Genomic DNA, 22,456 nt, shown 5'->3' on the forward strand with positions numbered 1-22,456 from the left:
TATATATATATGTAGCCAGATATCTCCCCATGTAGTCAAGATACCTCCCCCTATGAAGCCAGATACCTCCCAATATGTATCCAGATACCTCCCCCTATGAAGCCAGATACCCCTCCTTTATGTAGCCAGATACCTCCCTATGTAGTCAGATACCTCCCCCATGTAGTCAGATACCTACCCCTATGTAGTCAGATACCTCCCACTATGTTGCCAGATACCTCCCCCATGTAGTCAGATACCTACCCCTATGTAGTCAGATACCTCCTCGTGTAGCCAGATACCTTCCCATGTAGCCAGATACCTTCCCCTATGTAGCCAGAAACCTCCTCATGTCGTCAGATATCTCCCCCATGTAGTCAGATACCTACCTCCTTTCAGCCAGACATCTCCCCATGTAGTTAAGATACCTCCTTCTATAGCCAGATACCTCCCCATGTAGCCAGACATCACTTTTCCTTTTCTTCCCCATCTGGCCCAGGCCACCACAATGATTTCTTGCAGCTACAATTTATCTCTTGCCAGAGAACCTGCCAAACATCTTAGGCGCCAACGTTTTTCTTTAACTTCCCTCTCTTTTCCCTACTTATAGGCTTCCATACAGTAATAATTCTGCTGTTTCGTGTCATGCGCTGTAAATTGAGAGAGGGGGGAGGAGAGAGAGGAGAAGGGGGGAGAGGAAGAGAGAGGAGGAGAAGGGGGGATAGGAAGAGAGAAGGAGAAGGGGTGAGAGGAAGAGAGAGGAGGTGAAGGAGGGAGAGGGAGGTGAAGGGGGAGGGGAGAGAAAGGAAGAGGAGGTGAAGAGGGAGAGGAAGAGAGAGAAGGTGAAGGGGGATAAGGAGGAGAGGGGTGATGGGGGTGAGAGGAGGTGATGGGGGCACAGAGAAGGTGATGGGGCACAGAGGAGGTGATGGGGGGCAGAGATGAGGTGATGGGTGTAGAGGAGTTGATGGGGGTGAGGAGGTGATGGGGGCAGAGAGGAGTTGATGGGGGGTGAGAAGAGGTGATGGGGGCAGAGAGGAGGTGATGGGGGCAGAGAGGAGGCGATGGGGGATGAGAGGAGGCGATGGGGGCTGAGAGGAGTTGATGGGGGCACAGACGTGGTGATGGGGGGGTGAGAGGAGGCCATGGGGGTAGAGAGGAGTTGATGGGGTAGGAGTTGATGGGGGGGGGGGTGAGAGGAGGTGAAAGGGGCACAGAGGAGGTGATGGGAGCACAGAGGAGGTAATGGGGGCAAAGAGGAGGTAGTGGGGGCTGAGAGGAAGTGAGGGGATGACAGAGGAGGTGAGGGGGTGGATTTACCGACCTGAGAGGGGTCCGCCCAGCTGCCAGAGAACCGGGCCAGCGATGAGTCGTGGTACGCGGGACTAACCTGCCCCGGGCTGTGACAGGAGTGGGATGTGGTCTGGCAGCCCCGGAGGTGATGGGGCACAGAGGAGGTGATGGGGGCTGAGGGGAGGTGATGGGGGGTGAGAGGAGGTGATGGAGGAAGAGAGGAGGTGATGGGGGTGAGAGGAGGTGATGGGGGCCGAGAGGAGGTGGATTTAGCATTTGGGGTACAATCGGGGCGGGAGGGTCCTATTCCGACCTGAGAGGGGTCCGGCCAGCTGCCAGAGAACCGGGCCAGCGATGAGTAGTGGTGCGCAGAGCTACCCTGCCCCAGGCTGTGACAGGAATGGGATGTGGACCGGGAGATGGGGCAGCCCCGGCGTCCAGGGCCACCAGGTAGAAGCAGCGGCGGTGGCTTGTGGAAGCTGGGGCTGCCCCATCTTCCGGTCCATATTCCACTCCTCTTACAGCCCTGAGCCGGGTAGCCCCACGCATCACGACTCATCGCCCCTCAACCTGCGGCGCATACCCCCTGTGGTACGCGTATTGCAGGTTGAGAAACACTCGTCTAGACTATGCCTGCTTGAAGATGTAAGCATGTTAGCATTTTTAATCTTTTAGTTCTTAAAAAAGAAACAGATCAGTAGCTTATTAGGAACACATGCGTGGTCGGCCAAGCTGAGAATGAATGTGTTTAGGGGGACCAGAAGGGATGGCTGTTAGCTGAAGGAATGTATGGACACATTAAAGGGGTTATCCAGCGTTAAAAAACATGGCCACTTTCCCCTTTCTTGTCTCCAGATTGGGTGTGGGTTTGGAACTCAGTTCCATTGAAGTAAATGGAGCTTAACTGCAAACCACACCTGAACTGGAGACGAGAGAGAGGGAAAAGTGGCCATGTTTTTGTAGCGCTGGATAACCCCTTTAATGTCAGTTATACGCATCTGCTTTGTCAACTATTAATAGTCGCGGCAAACACACAGAGTAATGTAGAAAGGGTAATACAAGTCTCATCTGTTGTATGCAGAGCTTGGATGAATATCGATAAAATAACTTTGTCCTCATAATTGTTTCCTTGAGATTAGATGTTAAAGATCAGAGAAAATTACATCACAGGTAGTCAAAGAATATGTTTAATAAAAAATAATTAAACTTCCATTTGCTCTATAGAACATCATAGAAAGTAATTCAATAAATTACAAAGGACTTCTCTTTGAAGACGCATGTTCAACTACAAGCTGATTCAGACCACACAGAACACAACCGGCATATTGCAGGTATCTGGAAACATAATAGACACGCAGATCGTAAAGCCAGAAACATGGGCTATAAATACGAGTCATAAAACAGCTAACATTCTCATACTATCTACCGACACACATTGTAAAAATATCCGGGGACAGAGACTCGATACTGCTAGGGGGTTCATTTATTCATTAAGAAAAGTGCATTGTCTATCCTCCCATTTCTTCGTGTGCTTCCCAATAAAGTAGGTGGAAAGCCCGCTCTAGTGTCGCCATATTGCAAGTGCTTGAAGGCTGCCAATTTCATTGCTATGGGTGAGGTGTCAATGCCGACAATGTGATCCAGACACTTTCTAAGACATAAAAACTGGTTAAGGCTAGAGTTTTGCTTAGGCCTCTAACATCCTATAACATCTGTATATGTAAGGCGGAAAGAAATCTTAGGAAGTTTGCCTCAAAAATACTTGTAGTACCCACTGATGACCAGTAGGTAGCATGTTTACCAATGTCAATGTGATGCGTAGAAGTCAACAAATGTACTTACATACCCAAATGTAAACCTAATGGAAATTTGCATGAAAAAGCATACATGTGGCTTCCCACAGAACCTAGAAAATTTCCAAAAAAAACCCACATGAGCGAATCAGAAAAAACTATGTGCCTAATGACAGCTGACAAGAGTGCGGATCTGTGGATGCAAAGTATGGAAATATGATACCGCAGCCCCTGTAGTCATGATGCCCATCAACCCTCAGGAATTTACACCCATGAATTTAATTTAAACAGCTTAAATACAATGGTTGTAGTCTCTCACTACCCATGTATGGTGTACCCCCTTTATTGCATCTTCACAGTATGCCCTAATTTTAAGCCACCGTTTTTGTACAGAAAGTGGCTAGTTAGTAGAGATCTAGGGATGTACATATGGTTCGGAGACACATGCCAGCCTACCGGTACACAAAGTGATTATTTAAACAAGTGCTGGATAATGGTTTTGTCATGGAGTCAGACAGTATAGATCCATGATATCCACTGCTGAAGTTGGTGGCATAGTGGTTGGTAGTGCTGCCGTCTTACTCTGTGGACACAGTGATTCTGACTTGGGCTTTTTATATTCTTACTTTAGCCGTATAGGTTTCCTTCCACCAACACACCAATAGGCCTTGCTAGATATATGGCCTTCCTATTATTTAATTGTCGTTGTGGTTATTTCATTACAGAGCTGCAGAATATGTTGGCACTTTTTAAGTAAAGGTTCATGGACATGGTCAAAGGAACGTCACTCACAGGCATTTATAGCTGTGTAGTGTGAATAGTGATCTAATGCATTGTACAGACAGATTGATCCATAATCCATACACCATCTAGGAATAGAATTATAAATAATGATAGCAATACTCTTAGGACTATGGTCCTCTTACACTGAATGCCATACATCAAATCTCTGTGGTAAAGGGAATGGCAACTATAGGTGGACTGATGCAGGTTTCAGCCTAGGATAGCATGTTTTTTGGGGGGGGAACAGATGAAAAGTGCATGTACAACTATAGCATGAAAGCAGGAAGGACTAGAAACCCAAGAAAGCAACCAATGAGTCCCAAGTGTCCACTTTTTTCTCTGAAACATTAATAAAATATGTTACTCATTGTGCCCGATTATCAATGAACCAGAATAGAGACCCAGCATAAACCTGCAGTCAGAGGAACTGACACCGTGGAATAAACACTAGAGGGCTTCATATATCACTAGATGAAATGCCGTGTAACATCAGATTTAGTGCAGGGATTGAGAGCTAACAATACATCCACGAGTCAATGTAATTTTTTTAGTGGCCTGACAATAAACAAAACAACTATTGGATTATATTAACCTATGGGATTAAGGGGTAATGAACTAAAAGTGGACATTCCCTTTAAGAAACTGGATACTTTCTTGGAGACCGTGCATGTGGCTGCAAGCATCGCAAAATCATATTTTCTACATGGCGTATGGAGATTTTTTCATAGATTCATACAAACGCTATAAGAAAAAAATGACGGCATGTTCCAACACGTGTCATTATATACTGGCCATTCTCTTCATCACTTTAGGGTACAAACACACACACCGTATACGCAGCAGATACGCAGCAGATCTGCAGCAGATTTCATGCTGTGATCAGTTATTTAGATCTAATCTGCTGCGTATTTGTTGCGTGTTTGTTGCGTATTTGCTGCGTATCGCAGCAGTAAATACACTGCATATACGGTGTGTGTGTTTATACCCTTAGAGCAGAATACAGCGTTTCACAGTGGAAGCATACACACTGTATTAAGGGCCTTAGAAACTCCATGTCCTGCTATAGGGTTTATCCACATGGCTGTGAAATTTGTGAAATTATATTGAATTAAACTCTACTTACATCAGTAAACTTAGTGCAAGTCCATAAAACCTGATATAGACCAAAGCTGATGGGACGTGCAACATTTAGATTAACACAGCGAGCAGGCCCACTTTGAGAACCCTAAGGATTGAACACAGTTTTACATGGCCGTATGATCATAGTAATACAATGTATTTGTTCTTAAAACTGATTTCACAAAGGTGTGCTAGGACTTGCTTTAAAGGTGTACCTGTCACCACTTTTCATATGTAACAGAGACAAGTATGAAGATGATCATATCCCGGGGTCTGAGTGTTCAGACCATGACTGTTCAGTATAATAAGTGGGGAGATAGGCACTCTACTCATTCCCTGCTCTGTGTGTATGAGACCTGGATGGATAGACTTATATTATAGGTCGGTCCGGGTCATGTGACACTAAGTGCAGACTTCTCCCTCCTTGTTCTCCTGATCAGTTGTGATCTTAACACTTAAACCCCAACTGACTGAAATCTTTAGATTTCTCTATGACTTATGAAATCTTTATCTGAGACACTGCCCATTTAGGGGGTTTCTTCTGATGATTTAACACTCCCATCATGGCATGGGGGGGGGGGGGGTTATAAAGTTCTTTTCTTTGGTGTCATTTTGGCACAAAGTTTTGCCACTTCTGAAATGCACTTGAAGGATAAGCCATCTTTTGTCAGAAAAAAGCAGCTGAAGAGAAATCTATGAATTGCAATTTAGGTGCCAGATTTTGAAGACTCAAGTCCAGAGCAGACTTACATAGCAAATCTTCTGTCCGCCTGTTGCTTCTTCACAGTTGTGCCTTATTTATCAAAGGACGTGCAAGAATTTAAAAAATCAGGCACACAATCCAAAAATACACTGGGGAACATTTACAGATGAACCGGACGTCAAAAATGCTGCAAATGATAACCTCCCCCCCCCATTCTCAATGTTAGATCATCTTCTACTTTAACATACATGTGCAGCTATGTAGCTTAATATAAATTGCTCATGACTAACAATGGGTCCACACTACGTAAGGAAAGGAAATAGTCTTCTACAAGTAGAGGCCACGTGGGTCGTCAAAAACCTTTTTAGAGCGCCACTATACATATGCATTACCATTGGAAAGTGATGCAGCTTTTCCTTCACCCTGGCAATAAGGAGACTTATGCTTTTAAAATATGATATTTGAAAAAAAAGAAACAAACAAAAAAAAACCTAAAATAGTTTCTTTAATTGTCTGTATAATGAGGTTTAATAAATAATGTTAAATAAAGTTGAATGATCACCCTTTTGGTGATAAATATGGCCGTCTACAAAAAGACCAACAGAATGCCACAGTACCTGAGATTGCATCTTCCATACTGACAGTAATGATTGTGTTGTAAGGGAGGCAGCATATACATTGGCACCTGATCTATATACACTGAGGTTTGAAGATGCCAACCTTGTGGATGACTTGCTGTGTAAATACTGATAGTTAATCTGACACGTATAAACAATTCAATTCTTGTGCTGGTGGGGTCTGATCTGCATTGCATTCCCTGTTTTTAATGCTACAATGCACACTGTTACTCTGTGATGCACCAACGACATAACCGGCACCAACAACTGGTGGCACTGAGGAACTGAGGTAATGGGAAAAAAAAAAGAAGAAAAAACTGATCGGAAAAAAACACTTGTATGAGAGGAATACTCTTTTTAGCCCACATCCCTTTTGCAAATGGAGCAGAGTATTCATGAAAAATGAAAAAGGAAGATACTGTGAATCTGAAGACACATTACTTTTAGAGATGCCAAGACAAAGGCTCTGTGAGTTTTGCAAGATGAAACCCAATTCTTATTTCCCCAGTCCAATTCTGGAGATCCTTGTACTCTGTAAAGGGAGGATACATTATCAGGAACTAGTGGAGGGTGCAGTGGGTGTCGGGTAGCTTCCATCATTTGTGCTTTCACATGGGCGAGGCATAAACCACACTCTTGTAGAGTCAAAAAGTATATTTTAGAGGAGAATTCTTGAAATAAATATCCGCGTTGCTTATTTCATGTACTACATGATGATGTCATAACTTACAAAAATAAAATCAAATCCTATTTTCATGATAATTTCCCTTTAAGGTGAAATAAAAACTGGGCCACTGAAATAACATTCGGAAATTGCCCAAAATTATTGCTGAGTTCTGTAAATGATGTGCATGAATAAATCGTATAAAACTAAAGGCAGAAATGAAAACCACAATATACTTAGAGGATTCTGTGTTTCACTGCAAATATATTATTTATATACAGCTCTTCGAGAGCACTTTTTTATTTTCCTTTTTTTTTTGTTGTCTTTTTTTTCTATTTTTTTCCATAAAATTACCCCCCTCCCGACTTCCCTCAAACAAAATTAATGCCTTTTGCTGTAAGTTCCTTACAGCACGATGTCTATTTTCTCATATTACATACAAGTTCATCTCTGCGAGAGCATTACATGCAAATCGTTTTCTTAAAACGCTTTTTGCATCTTCAGAACAAATACTGAAATGTCCGCCTGTCAAGGAAATCCATTGATGCACTTATTACACAGATATTTACAATTAAAATTATTTTAGGCAGGAGGATCCAAAATGTTTTTTTTTTTTTTTTTTAAATATAATTTAAGTGCAGGTTCGATAAAGTTTAGTCTTCCTCTGAAGAGTCCGAGTCTTCAGATGAAGAAGATGAGGGGCTGTTTGATCCTGATGAAGGGTCTGCCTTCTCAGAACCTTCATCTGTGCTGTTCTCGTTTTGGGAGGCCACCTCTTTCCCAGCTTTTTCTTCCTGACTTTGGGCAGGAGGCCGTGGTTCTGCAGCACAATCCGAGGCTGGAACAGGATCAGTGTTCTTATTAGTATTTTGTACATCAAACACATTAGGCTGGGAGACAGCTGGGATGTGAAGATTAAGGCTTGGAGTGAGGAGCATCCCTGGGTAGAGTATGTTGGGTAACAACAATGGGTTAATAGATAAGGAACCTGCTTGTATGGCAGCTCCCATGGATGTGGAAGGAGGGCTTGATTTCTGCTTGGTTTTATCACTGGTAGGAGAAATCGTCCTTTCTTTATTATCAGCTTCTTTGCTATCCTTGCAGTTCTTCTCTTTCCCGTCAGCACAGGGTTCTGAGGACTTATTTAAAAGGCTTCCCATACCCAGTAGATTGGGTAATCCCGCCATACCAGACAGCAGCATAGGGAACATGGCAGCCATGTTCTTTGCATCACCACCAGTTGTGGAGAGGCCAGCGGGTAAACCAATTAATCCAGCTGTTAACTGCAGAGACTGGAGGTTCTGGAAGTTCTGCTGTAGGGCTTGATAACTGGAGAGGTCCATACTTTGGATCAGCCCATTAGCTAACAATGAGTTGACATTCACAGAGTTGCCTGCAGATACAGCAGCGGCTGTAGCTTTGGCAATCTCACTTTTCGGCCTCCTCCCTCTCCTACTCACTTCCTCACGCACCACAGGGCCTGTTAATATACGATCAAACATGCTGTCCGGGAGAAAGCCCTGCAAGAAAAAGGCAATGACAAGTTAGTTCAACCAGTCAGATTTCGCGAATAACACAGAAGGGGAGATTTATCAAACATGGTGTAAAGTGAAACTGGCTCAGTTGCCCCTAGCAACCAATCAGATTCCACTTTACATGCCTCACAATCTCTTTGGAAAATAAAAGGTGGAATCTGATTGGTTGCTAGGGGCAACTGAGCCAGTTTCACCATGTTTGATAAATCTCCCCCATATATCTAAAACATTTGTACTTACAGACTGCTTTACAACATCTCCCCACTCAGGAGCCACACCATACTCTGGATTTTCCTTCAGAAAGCGGCACAAATCCTTCAGGGGGGGAGCAAATGCACCTCCAACCTAAACAGATAGGAAAGTTAATATATGTACCACAAACACACTTATGCTAAGTGTAAATAACATGCCACACTACATAGGAAAAATATTATAAAACATGGTGCTGGTACTGTTTCACCATAGATAGCCCCTTTCATATGGTAGATGATAATGCTGTTGACACCCTTGCTGGTTTTGCTGGAAGAATCCTCAGCTAGTCAGCAAATTCCCCTGCTGGACATATGGACAGGTCGGCTCTGAGAGAGTCAGCAGACCCTACCCATAAGGGTCCTATTACACTGAGCGATTTTTAATGATTAACGACTAACGATAAAAGTTTGCAAACGAGATTGTTTATCATTTACCTGAAATCGTTCACCATATTACACAGAACGACAATCGTTAATTACGATCGTTACTATGATCATTATTGCGATCGTTACTATGATAGTTTATTCCTTCTTATCCCAGCAAAACAATGGGCTATGTGCAATTACACTGAACGATTAGTGAAAAAATGCGGAACTTAAGCGAACGAACATGGAATTACAGTGAACGATTGGTGAACGATTAACGATAATTTTAGGTTCAGATCTAAATCAACGATCAACGACATCTATATAATAAAAATGAAAGTCTGTCTGTCTGTCTGTCTGTCTGTCCCAAATAGACTTCCAAACGCCTGAACCGTTTGACCCCAAATTTGGCACACAGATACATTGGGTGCCCGGGAAGGTTTTAGCGAAGGTCCCGTCCCCGCCAGATGTACAGGAGGGGAGGGGGAGTGGAAAGAGCGCCCCATAGAGATGAATGGGAAAATCTCCTCACTGCAAACACAGGTGATATAATTAGCTGCAGCTGCCCAGAGAAAATGGCAATTGAGAGCCTTAGCAACCAATAGGATTACTGCTTTCATTTTCACAGGGAGTTGTGGTTGCTAGGGCAGCTGCCTCACAACATCCACAGAAATAACTGGTAGACCCCCTACTCCATCTATACAGTACATGTATACAGGACCCCCTACTCCATCTATACAGTACATGTATACAGGACCCCCTACTCCATCTATACAGTACATGTATATACAGGACCCCCTACTCCATCTATACAGTACATGTATATACAGGACCCCCTACTCCATCTATACTGTACATGTATATACAGGGCACTACAGGTATACCAAACTGTGACTGGGTAACATTGCCACACCAGACCTGACCAATACTGCCATACTGTGCTGGATAACACTGCCATACCAGACCTGACCAATACCGCCATACTGTGCTGGATAACACTGCCATACCAGACCTGACCAATACCGCCATACTGTGCTGGATAACACTGTCATACCAGACCTGACCAATACCGCCACACTGTGACTGGATAACACTGCCACACCAGACCTGTTCAATATCGCCAAACTGTGACTGGATAACACTGCCATACCAGACCTGACCAATACCGCCATACTGTGACTGGATAACACTGCCATACCAGACCTGATCAATACCGCCATACTGTGACTGGATAACACTGCCATACCAGACCTGACCAATACCACCATACCATGACTGGATAACACTGCCACACCAGACCTGACCAATACTACCATACTGTGACTGGGTAACACTGTCATAACACACCTGACCAATACCACCATACTATGACTGGAAAAAACTGCTATACCAGACCTGACCAATACCACCATACTGTAACTGGATAACACTGTCATACCACACCTGACCAATACCGCCATACTGTGACTGGATAACACTGCCAGACCTGACCAATACCGCCATACTATGACTGGATAACACTGCCATACCAGACCTGACCAATACTGCCATACTGTGACTGGATAAAACTGCCATACCACACCTGACCAATACCGCCATACTGTGACTGGATAACACCACTATACCAGACCTGACCAATACCGTCACATTGTGACTGGAGAACACCGCCACACCAGACCTGACCAATACCGCCATACTGTGACTGGATAACACCGCCATACCAGACATGACCAATACCGACACACTGTGACTAAATAACACTGCCATACCAGACCTGACCAATACCGCCATACTGTGACTGGATAACACCGCTATACCAGACCTGACCAATACCGCCATACCCCCCTCGAAAAGACACCAGATTTTCTGGCAAGTCTGAACGGGAGGGTACTGCCCCTCTGCAAGGTGCTACCCTACGCACCAGACCATGGGTGCCTAATGGTAAATACGACCCTGCAGGTATACAGGACACTACAGGTATAAAGGAACCCAAACTATACACTACAGGTGCACGGGACCTGCACCAACTATATACTACAGGTATACAGGACCCCAAACTTTACACTACAGGTATACAGGACCCCAAAACTATACAATACAGGTATACAGGACCTCCACCAACTATATATTTCAGGTATACAGGACCTCCACCAACTATATACTACAGGTATACAGGAACCCAAACTATACCCTACAGGTATACAGGAACTCCAACTATATACTACAGGTATACAGACCCTTCACCAACTCTATACTACAGGTATACAGGACCCCAAAGCTATATACTACAGGTATACAGGAACTCCACCAACTATATACTACAGGTACATAGGACCCCAAACTATACACTACAGGTATACAGGACCTCCACCAACTCTATACTACAGTTATACAGGACCTTCAAACTATGCACTACAGGTATCCAGGACCCCCAAACTATAAACTACAGGTATACAAGACCTCCACCAACTATACATTACAGGTATACAGCACCAACTATATACTACAGGTATACAGGACCCCCGAACTATACAGTACAGGTATACAAGACCTTCACCAACTGTACACTGCAGGTATACAGGACCTCCCTCAACTATACACTACAGGTATACAGCCCCCCCAACTACACATTACATGTATACAGGACCCCCCCAACTATACACTATAGGTATACAGCCCCCCCAACTATGCACTACAGATATGCAAGACCCCTAAAAACTATACATTGTGGGTATACAGAACCCCTCCAACTATGCACTACAGATATACACTAATTTCACTGATTAACTCAGATGAAACAATACCTTTAGCTTGGCCTCCTGGGCACCTTAGAACAAATCTAATTAACGCACTGACACACGGGCAGCGCCGGGTACATTTTCTAGTACAAACTATTTTTCGATTGTTGCCTGCAATTACACAGAACGATTATCGTTTAAATTCGAACGATTTAACGATTTTTTGCACGATAATTGTCCCGTGTAATAGGGCCTTAAGTCACCCATATACTGTAGGGTAAATGTAAGGTGGTTGTTGTCATTTTGCAACCCTTTATAAAGAAAATAATAAAACATTTTTTTTTTCAAATCAACTTGGGCCAGAAAGTGGCAAAGATTTGTAATTTACTTTTATTAGAAAATCTCCATTCTTCCAGTACTTATCAGCTGCTGTATGTTCTACAGGAAGTGGCGTATTCTCTCCAGTCTGACACAGTGCTCTCTGCTGCCACCTCTGTCCATGTCAGGAACTGTCCAGAGCAGTAGCAAATCCCCATAAAAAACCTGTCATGCTCTCCAGCCTGGAAGGAATACCACTTTCTGCAGGACATACAACAGCTGATAAGTACTGGAAGACTTAAGAATTTTTAACATAAGTAAATTACAAATCTCTGGCACTTTTAGCAGTTGCGCCACCTTTAGCAGCAAAATTTGCAGCCAGCCATTAGATATACACTTTCAGTGTAAACATTATGCTTTGAGAACTCCATAGAGCATAGCCACTTGCCTTGCGGGCATTCCTCTTGTTGATGAGCTGGACACGCTCCTCTCCTGTAAGGCTGTTCACATCTAGCTTGGTTGGATTCCTGCACCGATGCCTCTTCTGCTTAGGCCTTCCATCATGAAGCTGCATTCTCTATTATACAGGGATGCAAAAAAATAATGCACATATATATTATTATCATTATTCTTATTATATAATTCATCTAATATTGCCACCAATTATTATACTACAGAGATGCTTCACATGAAACAATGATTCCTTGCTTACAGGAATAAATGCTCCTAAGTCTTCCACATAGCCAGGATGGGCCTTAAGCCAGCTTTCAAGATCTTTTCTTTTTGGGGCGTCATCTCCAGCAAGCCTTGTGCCGTCTTTCAAATTAATGACAGGGACAGGACTGTCGGCATCCTGTGCTCCATGGGGTTGGGGGCCAGAGGTCAACTGTGGGCAGGATGCAGGTTGTGACAGGGCAGGAGTCACACCTTGGTTAACCTGGAATAAAGGGAATAGTTAATACATGTTCTAACACCATAGATAAAGTTTGGGGCAATTCAATGTGTCTCATTTTTGTCCCCGGCAGATAACAACCAACCAACCACAGCTTATTTTGAGGAATGAAAGCTGAGCTGTGATTGGTTGTTATCTGTGAGACACAACATTGATAACTCTGGGCCAATATATAACTTCCAGATGATATAAGGCTTGTTATGCACTGCATTACCAAGGCTCTACTTAGATTTACATTTTACTTTTCACCATAATCTAGAGGGGTCCAACACCCTGCCCATTAGCCTTTTGCCGGAGCAGCAGTGCATGCATATACAGATAACACAGGTGGAAGCAGACAGCTCTGTATATAGTGCAGTGGCCATGCTGGTTTATTGTGGCTAAGCTTCCATTTGCATCAATGAATGTTACTTCGCTCATGCAATATGTAGGCTCTGCAGCTCTGGCAAACAGAGGATTTGTGGGTTTTCGTTGTTAGCAACCCACTGATAATATATTGATGGCCGATCCTTATGATAGACCATCAATAAAAAAGATGCAGAAAACAAGTTTAAAGCAGAAGTCCAGCGTTTTCTAAAACCCGGCATCCTGCAGGGGGAGGGGGGAAACTGATCACAATTACTAACTTACCTATCCTCGTGCCTGCGGAGAGTGGCAACTGTGAGACCCCAGCTGGAAGTCATTTTCCCCTGGATCGTGATGACGTCATGATCCACGGCTAAAAGGCCTGCCCCGGCTGCTGAACTGGCCACTCAGAGATTCAGTGACTGGAGCGGTGTCACGCCCCAGTCACTAACTGGCCGAGCGGCCAGTCCATCGGCTGGGTTGTGACGTGGACCCCTAGAGATCCGGTCCTGCCACACACCGATGGCATGGGGGAGATAACTTAGTACTTGTGATCAATTTACCCCCTTCCCCGGCAGGATGCCCGGTTTAAGAAAACTCTGTACTTCTCCTTTAAGTTTATAATTTTTTTTGTTTTACTATCTTATAATTAACATAAAAACAACAAACTCCATCTATAAACATGCAGGATGGGGCGGTGTCCATCTGGTTTTCCGGTTTAACATTGTATGTTTTTGATCTATTATCATACATGACATGAAAATGTATGTGACAAGAGTGAAAAATATCTCCTTGTTTAACGTAGAAAAAAACGCCCACTATCTGTTCCCCCTATTGACAAAGCTAACTCATTTGTTGGCTAAAATGAAAAGAATAACAAATCTTGAAGAATTCCAACAACTTCCATGAACGGACAGCATAGCAGTCAGTGTTATACTGCCCTCCGGACAATGGAAGCTTGATGGTGTGTAGGCTAAATGGTGACAACCACAATCAGAAAATCCCTCTATTCCACTAAACAACCATCTTCTAGGACTTACATGATTAAGTAGCTTATTCCTGTTCATATACAGAATATCAACACCCTCCACGTTCTTCCTTCTGCCTCTTCTTCTCTTGATGACAGGCTGCACCTCTGTTCCCATGCCGTTCACATTGGCACTTGGCACCATATTGGGAGCACCTTATAAAAGTATTGATTATATTCATTACATTTTGTAATAGGGACCAGAATAGGTCACAGTACAGAAAACAAATGTCAGGTACTATGTTAAAAGTGAATCCTTGCAGTGTATGTATATCCCTGTCAGACAAAGACCTGCATGTAATCTTATAGTACATTAAGTTCTTTGAGGTACGTAATCTTTGGGGGTCACTGCACTGCATCTCATAACGGACTGTTTACTAATGCTGGGCTGGGCCAGGCCTGAAGCTAATTTCCAATGACTTAGTTAGAAGTATCGGGTCCATGTTACCACATACCTGACGCTACAGTAGATTTGGGAAAGGTTACAAGGCTGGCCTCTGAAGCATTCTGGAGATCTTGCAGTCGTGCCAAATACTGTTGTTGTCCCATTCCTTCCTCGCTCTCCAGTGGCCGTTTCTGAGGAATTCCTTGTTTTTGAAACGTCAATTTCAAGCCGCCTTCCTAAAAAGGGAACAGGTCTGTGTTATCAATGTTATGTGACAAGCGGCATCATATCATACGGCACATACATCCCTGTGGCCAAACACTCAGCAGGTAACAAGCGGGAAGCTTTTTTTTCTCTCTCACATTACTAAATCTACTATTACTACTATATACTAGGAATAAGCTACAAACTAAACTTTTTGAGAGGGTTTCAGTTTCATGTAAATACAGCTTTATCATTAATGTGGTGCTTTCTGTCTGTGAATAGAGGCATTTCCTTCCCAACCAGGTTCATGACATGTCAGCAGCATCAGATCTCTTATAACAAGTTGTATGAGCTCTGTATAAAGTCAATCGGTCTTCACCTTATGTACACGAGTTACCAGCAAATAGAGATTGTAAAAATGGTGTCAAGCACAATGTATAATAGATACTTAAAGGGAACCAATCAGCCCGTTTGGGCTGATATGGTTCCCTGGATCATTATATAAAGCACCTGGAGCGGCCCCGACACGTACCGGCCGCGGCCCCAGCAGGTGCTTTATAACGGAGAAAATGACTTATTTCCCAGCTCGTGACTAGATACGAGCGGGGAAGTAGTCATGGTGGGCGGCTCCCCGCTCGTATCTAGTCACTGCGCTCTGCCTGTCAGCGCACTCAGAGGGGATGATTGACAGGCAGAGAGGTCCGTTACTGGCCTCGGCCGCTCCAGGTCCGTTACGTGCCGCGGCCGCTCCAGGTGCTTTATACAATGCTCAAACGGGCTGATTGGTTCCCTTTAAGTGTTCATTTAGCTTTATCTATATAAAACAACTTTAAAATAATCCTCAAAGTCTAACTAAAGGCCCTATTACATGGAGCGATTATCTGCTGAATCATTTACTTGTTGGCTGATTGTTGTCTTTCAACATGTTTAGGAATCATCAGCTGCACATCGGGGGGGGGGGGGGGGGGGGGGGTGAGTTGTCTGGGGTACATTTTTTTTTTTTTTTCTTTTACAATATTTGCCTGGGGTGGAGGAAATACTCCAAACCCCTTATCCCCTGCAGCTGCCACATTGATGCTCCCAGTCCCCACTCACTACCGCTACTTCTTGGGATGGCCTGCTCAGCCAATCACTGGCCAGAGCGATGTCCCACCTCAGTCAGTGATTAGCTGAGGGGGGCAATTCCTGAGGTGATGACTCATCATTAACAAAGAAGTGGTGGTCACTTCTGCCAGGGACCAGGGATGTCAGTGTGGCAGCTGCTGGGGATCAAGGTAGGTGAGTATAGCTTCTTTTTTATTTTACTGCACGCCTAGGCAAATAGGAAAAAAAAAGTTTACTCCTAAACAACCTTTTTAAAACCTATGTTCATGGAGTCATTTATACTGCTCTTAATCTGGGTCGATCTCTAACCTTTACGTGACGGAGGCAAACAGACAACTGCGTATTGCCGACCAAATAGACAGTCCATATTGTTGCCGTTAGACCCCGGGTTACAGACCAAGATAAAGCTATGGATGAGGTTGCTATAATCCTGTATTATCTGCACCTACAATATTTGTGGCTACAGAAAGGAAGGTAATTGCTTAAAGAAACTCTGGGTGGGTAAACCAGCCATCATTTAAAGGAGCAATTCTAATATTTTATCCATTTAATTTCTCCATGCTTCTCTGCATTATCTGTAGGTTCACTGTACCCCTAAGTACTTTATAACAAGAATATCAATCTTTGTATAACATGAATATATGTATAACATGCTGCAAAGCATGCACTCCCTGGAGACCCTTTACCAAAGAGCTGCTTGTTAAATTGAAAAACACTGCAAAGCATGTGGATGCGCACACCAAAAATAGGCAAAACAGCCAAATGTATTAAGGAAAAACATAAAAAAAAACCTCTGTAAATTGAGGCAGTGCGATAAAAAAAGCACTGAAAGCACAAAATTATCGGCAGATACAAAACAGCTGGGCAAGTAGCCTGAAATTCTGCATTTATTTATATTAATATTTTGCAAGCCCAAAGCGCAATAAGCCTAAAATAGGCAAAAAAAAAAACAACAACCCAAAAACCTGCAAGATCCGTCTCGAAAAATGGGTGTTAAATAGGAAGAAAGAGCAGCCAGCCAACTTGAAAATGAGCATGCTGCACACAGCAACCAGGTCCCAGGGCAAGAGAAAAGAAAAAAATAAACATACGTCATTGATTTTCACTGTAAACTCCTTTTCTTGTACATGCTTCTTCACCTTTGACATCTGTTGCGGTTGGTTGCTTTCTTCCTTGATGGCAACACACGTGGGTAGCTGTGTTCCTGGGTCACTGTACTCTGTGGCAGCCCCAGGACTGTCCAGTAGTTTGGTGGTATAGAAAGACGCCACACTGGTGCCATCATAGTTTTTCCGAGTAGTGGGCCATTTTCCTTTCAATACTACCTGGCAAATGCTGTCCAACCTGTTGATTATCACCCGATCCTGAAAGAAGGTTTGTGAAAACAAAAACTGAATGGTAAATCACACATCCCCATCAATGTAACAGGTAATCCATCTACTGACTTGTATGTGTGAGTGTTGTAGGCATGTGTGCTGCTATGTCCCTATAGGGTACTGGGCTAGTAGGTCTTTTTTTCAGGATATTAGCAGTTTATTTAACATGCTAATGAGGCATTTCATGGCGCTGGGGGCGGAACGGCCCAACCCTCTTAACTAATATTAGCAGAATGGCGCAGGGCCCTGCCCCAATATTCATTAGGAGGAGTGGGCCGGATCGGTGCACTTATCCACACCTTCCTCTTATTTCTACAGCGATTATTGGACCCAGTCTGCAATTTTTTACTAGTAAACCATCAATCACAGCATACATACTAGGTGATCTAGGTTTGACATTCACTGAGCTCAGTGTCCTGTATATCAGCACTATAATGTATCAGTCACCTTAGGCCAATGGGCAGCAGCAAACATATATCCTCCTTGTATAAGATAGTTAGAGTTTGGAGTTCCAATATCTAGCTGGAAGCTGTCCTGAGTTTCATCCTGTAGAGTGCTCATAGAGGCCACACTTTCTTCATCATAGGCCTTCACATGGGACACTCGCTCTGTAGGGAATATAAACCAGCAATATTACAAGCAGAACCTACACTATAGCAATATAACACATAGTGGCACCAGTTGTTCATACCTCACAGTAGAAACAATCATACTGGTTGCTCAAACAGTATGCTGTTGCCACAGTGCTATGATTGCATGCCAAGTTGGCAGTATTTACACAAACAATTGTATCCTCTATTAGAAGGTAAGCCATCCAGCTTGCCAAGGTTCCATAAAGGCAAATATTATTATTCCTTATATCCCTTCAAAGTCCCTGACAGATTTGCCTTTTAGGGGCCTTGCAAAGCTGGGTATCTTAATGTACCAAGTGTGTCTTCCATTACATATCTACAAAGGATATAAGATATATATATATATATATATATATATATATATATATATATATATATATATATATATATAAACCAACTAGTCAACCAATGTCCCCTGTATCCTGAATAACAAGTGAGGCACCCTGATACTATATGACAGCTGCACACAATGAAGGTTATCATGTATACGTCTGGCGAACTTTGGAAAAGTTGCTCAATTTTGTGCAGTTCGGCTGGTTTGCACAGAAATGCAACTTTTTGCTGATCTCTGCCCTGCTAGCCTGATGGGTGGGCAAGGGGCATGCAATTATGGTGAAAATCTAAGCCAGCTTAGAGCTAACATAGATTTCGCATGGCAGCAGTGGCTGCGACCCGGCCCGCCAGCGAGGGGGGCCTGTGGCAACATAAGGGGGCCAACACAGGGGGCCATCTAAAAGAGGGGCAGAGGGGGACAACACAGGGGGCATCTGTAAGGGGGACTACACAGAGGAGGCATCTATAAGGGGGAATACACAGAGATGGGCAGTCTATAAGAAGAGACACTACACAGAGGGGTGCATCTACAAGCGGGCAATCTGAAAGGGGGACTACACAGAGGGGGGGGGCATCTACTATAAGGGGGACTACACAGAGAGAGGCTCTCAAGGAGATGCACATGGGGCCATCTCTATGGAAGACTGAGCAAGGGGTCATCTCTACACAGTGGGGGGCACATACTATAAGGGGGATCAGATAGAGTCAGCCTACCCACTAACTGAGAGTGTAAAGGGGCCAATACAGATCTGCAGTTTGTAGAGAGATGAGGATGGTGCCAGAGTGAGGAGCCTAATATGTTTGTCTGGCAGATTCTGTGAATTTGTGGCTTGGAGAAGTTCTCAAAATGACCCAGGGCAGTTGGAGAAGAAGATGAAAAGGGAAAAACTCAAATCACAGAAGACGTCCCCTGTGAGTCACTGGATATAACTGCACTGTAATTTATATGGTGTAGAGAAAGTGTGAAGAGCTGGGTCGAACTCTATATGACTGGATGAGGTGATAGTGATCTGTGTACAGTAGATCTTATTCAGTAGCAGCGGTGGTGTTAGTCAGTATGTGGTAGCGTTAGTATGTGGTGGTGTTATTGTGTTACTTGTTATCTGGTAATGTGTTTTATTGGATTTAGTATACAGGATTTGGTCAGTAACAATATGGAGGTGATGGTAGTGGTTGTGGTGTGGTGGTAATATTTGCCCCTTGTATACTGGTATTATTGGTAATATTGGTCAGTATACGGGATTTGGTCTGTAACAGTATGGCGGTAATATGTATGGTGATAATATTTCCTTCCTATATACTGGTACTGGTATAGATATATCTATCTATCATCTATCTATCATCTATCTATTTCCTATCTATTATCTATCTATTTCCTATCTATCTATTATCTATCTATTTCCTATCTATCTCATATCTATCTATCTATCTATCTATCTATCTATCTATCTATCTATCGCATTGCTTGGTCGAGAAAGGGGGGGGGCAAGTTGAACTCTTGCACCAGGGCCCAAGGGACATTAGCTACACCCCTGCATGGCAGCCTCAGATTTGCTGGATTTACTGAAAGATGTGGGGCATGGGGGAAGGGTTTAGATAAGACCAATGTACAGATAAACTGGTCTTGATAAATCCCCTCAATGTTTCAGAGGAGCATTGTGTGTATTTTATACTGTATAACCAATATGCTATCTATCCCCCTGGCCCCCGGATGTTTTTATTAACAGAACCAAGGCCTTGCAGTTGCATGTCAGCCAGTTTCTCATGACATAAGAACATGGAACCAGTTCACCATCCACATCAATTTCATCCTTGTGCTGAATAGTTACTATTACGTATGTCTGTATACATTAACATACTGATAGATAGAGATTTGGAATAATATGATGCCTCTATAAATCAGGCTAGATAATAGCAGAAGTACACCTGTACACTACAAACAAACCAAAGAACCACAGGCTATTAGAAAGGGTCATCCCATTTATCATGCACACCAAATGCCTTGTGACATATTTCTTCTGGTTTACTAAAATTGGGCTGAAAATAAAATGCATTACCAATAAGTTCTAGAAATAAAAGAAAACCTGTCTAGTGTAATATAAGAATAATAACATTTGACCATTGCACATACCACATTTTTGTCCATCCCCGTCATCGCTGTCACTGTCCTCAGAAGAAGACGATGAAGATGAAGAGGAGGAGGAAGACGATGAGGATGATGAGGAACATGAAGAGGAAGAAGAGGAGGAAGAGCTGGATCCTGAGCGTGAGCAAGAAGAGGAGGAGGAAGATGATGAGGAGGAAGATCTGGATGAGCACGAAGATCGGTTGGAGTCAGAATCAGAGTCTGAACTGGAGCCTGAGCCACGTTTGCTGATTCTCGGCTTCTTGGAAGTTAGATTAGGTGTTAGCGGCTCAGTCCTTGCTGCCACCATACGCCTGTCTGTGTCAGGCTTAGCAACTGACTTATGCTCTCCAGGAAAAGACAATGGACCATTAATGGGACTTACTGCCTCAGCCTTAAGTTTCACAGACTCTACCGCTGGTAGAGGGTTTTCATCCTTTATATCTTCGTCTTTCACTTTAACCTCATGATTAGGGCTCGCTTTTAGATCTTGTGTCCTAGACTGAGGAGTAAGAGGTGATGCAGATAATAGCAGCTGGCTCTGTGGGGCTGAGAGCGGAGTAGAGGGGGTCCCTTTATTCTGGTTATAATTTTTCTGAGATGTCATAAAAGAAAGTTCTGGATCCCGCAGAATGTGATAATCAGTTCTGCTTACACCATGCTTAGCAGCTCCAATTAATAAATCCCTATCATGTTTCCCACATTCCCACCACACTGGTAAATCTGGGTTTGGTTGGCAGAGCTTAAGGCGCTCAAACAGCTGAGGATGGTGGATAGCCTGCTCACGGATTTTCCTCAGAAGCTCAATGCGATACAAGGTCCTGGAGGCTCGCTCTTCTGTTATTGGCTGGATCGAGATGGATGAGTCCGCTAGGTCTGATAACCAAAAAAAAAAAAGACTGTGTTCATTACTATTCTCTAAAATCAGGAAAGCATGGATATAACATTACAAATATTACTACAACCTATATTGGTATTGCCAAACTATTGTAATAATCTTCAGAGTGATTCCAGCGCACGTCTCTGCAGAGCTTACTCTATACACATACCTTCTTTAGAAGGCAATCGGCACACCCTTCGGCACATTGCTATAAAGGCATAAAGGTACTTTTCAAGGCTCTCATCTGTCTTCTTATGGAGTCTTGCCATAGCTCGAAACTTGGTCCAATCAAACTGCCCTCTTCCTGGGTCAAACACCACTCCAAAAGTGGAAACTACCCGATAAAAGTCAGCTTCTTCCCTTCGGGTCCATCTATAAAGAACAGGCAAGCACATTAGTTTTGTCACATTAGGTCTGATAAATCTGGGGTCACTTTAATACCAAGGGATTGACTAAGAAATTCAAGGGACTTTACCACAAAGAATTTCCTTAATTTCCTCATTGGAAAACAATGATTTTTTGGTTAAGACATCGCTTTGTAAGAGGGAAGAGCTCCTTTCAGTATTGCTTTGTGCATGGCAGCCCCTACACAGTAAGCGGTAATAGCAATAGCAGTCACTGCTTGCTCTGCAGAGGCTGCCATGCACGGAGCAATACTGACAGCCAGCTTCCCCTGCTGCTCTGTATCACTAGTGCTGTGAGGAGTGCAGGAGAGTGGGATTCAGGGCTTGGACAGCCCTGCAGTTCTGTAGGTTGTTGGCATCAGAGAGCCTAGTATTGCACCTTAATTTTGCCACTCAACATAACTGATGTATAAATAAAAAATATGCACACTTATTTCAATAAAGTTATATTACAAAGTAATATAACTTTAATATAGCAATGTATTAGTAAAATCGTTACTCTCTGGAGTACCCCTTTAAATGTAGTTTAG

At 43.4% G+C, this 22,456-nt stretch overlaps 1 protein-coding gene across 2 annotated transcripts in view; it reads right to left on the reverse strand.

Annotated features, from left to right (window-relative positions):
* Positions 1-5,567: 5,567 nt before the first annotated feature.
* Positions 5,568-22,456, reverse strand: part of CHD9 (chromodomain helicase DNA binding protein 9) — a 138,940-nt gene continuing 122,051 nt past the window's right edge. The window contains exons 30-39 of one of the 2 annotated variants that reach the window (XM_069965928.1): positions 21,692-21,894; positions 20,649-21,518; positions 18,000-18,160; positions 17,316-17,540; positions 14,939-15,104; positions 14,497-14,639; positions 12,872-13,096; positions 12,608-12,736; positions 8,727-8,831; positions 5,568-8,471 (exon numbers count right to left, since the gene is read on the reverse strand). In XM_069965928.1, the coding sequence (XP_069822029.1) occupies positions 7,605-8,471; positions 8,727-8,831; positions 12,608-12,736; positions 12,872-13,096; positions 14,497-14,639; positions 14,939-15,104; positions 17,316-17,540; positions 18,000-18,160; positions 20,649-21,518; positions 21,692-21,894 (3,094 nt within the window). In that variant the 3' untranslated portion in view covers positions 5,568-7,604. Of the gene's footprint in view, positions 8,472-8,726; positions 8,832-12,607; positions 12,737-12,871; positions 13,097-14,496; positions 14,640-14,938; positions 15,105-17,267; positions 17,541-17,999; positions 18,161-20,648; positions 21,519-21,691; positions 21,895-22,456 lie in introns of both variants that reach the window. The other variant, XM_069965927.1, reaches the window with a different exon arrangement.

Source organism: Dendropsophus ebraccatus, chromosome 4, assembly GCF_027789765.1.
Source record: "Dendropsophus ebraccatus isolate aDenEbr1 chromosome 4, aDenEbr1.pat, whole genome shotgun sequence".
NCBI lineage: Eukaryota > Metazoa > Chordata > Amphibia > Anura > Hylidae > Dendropsophus > Dendropsophus ebraccatus.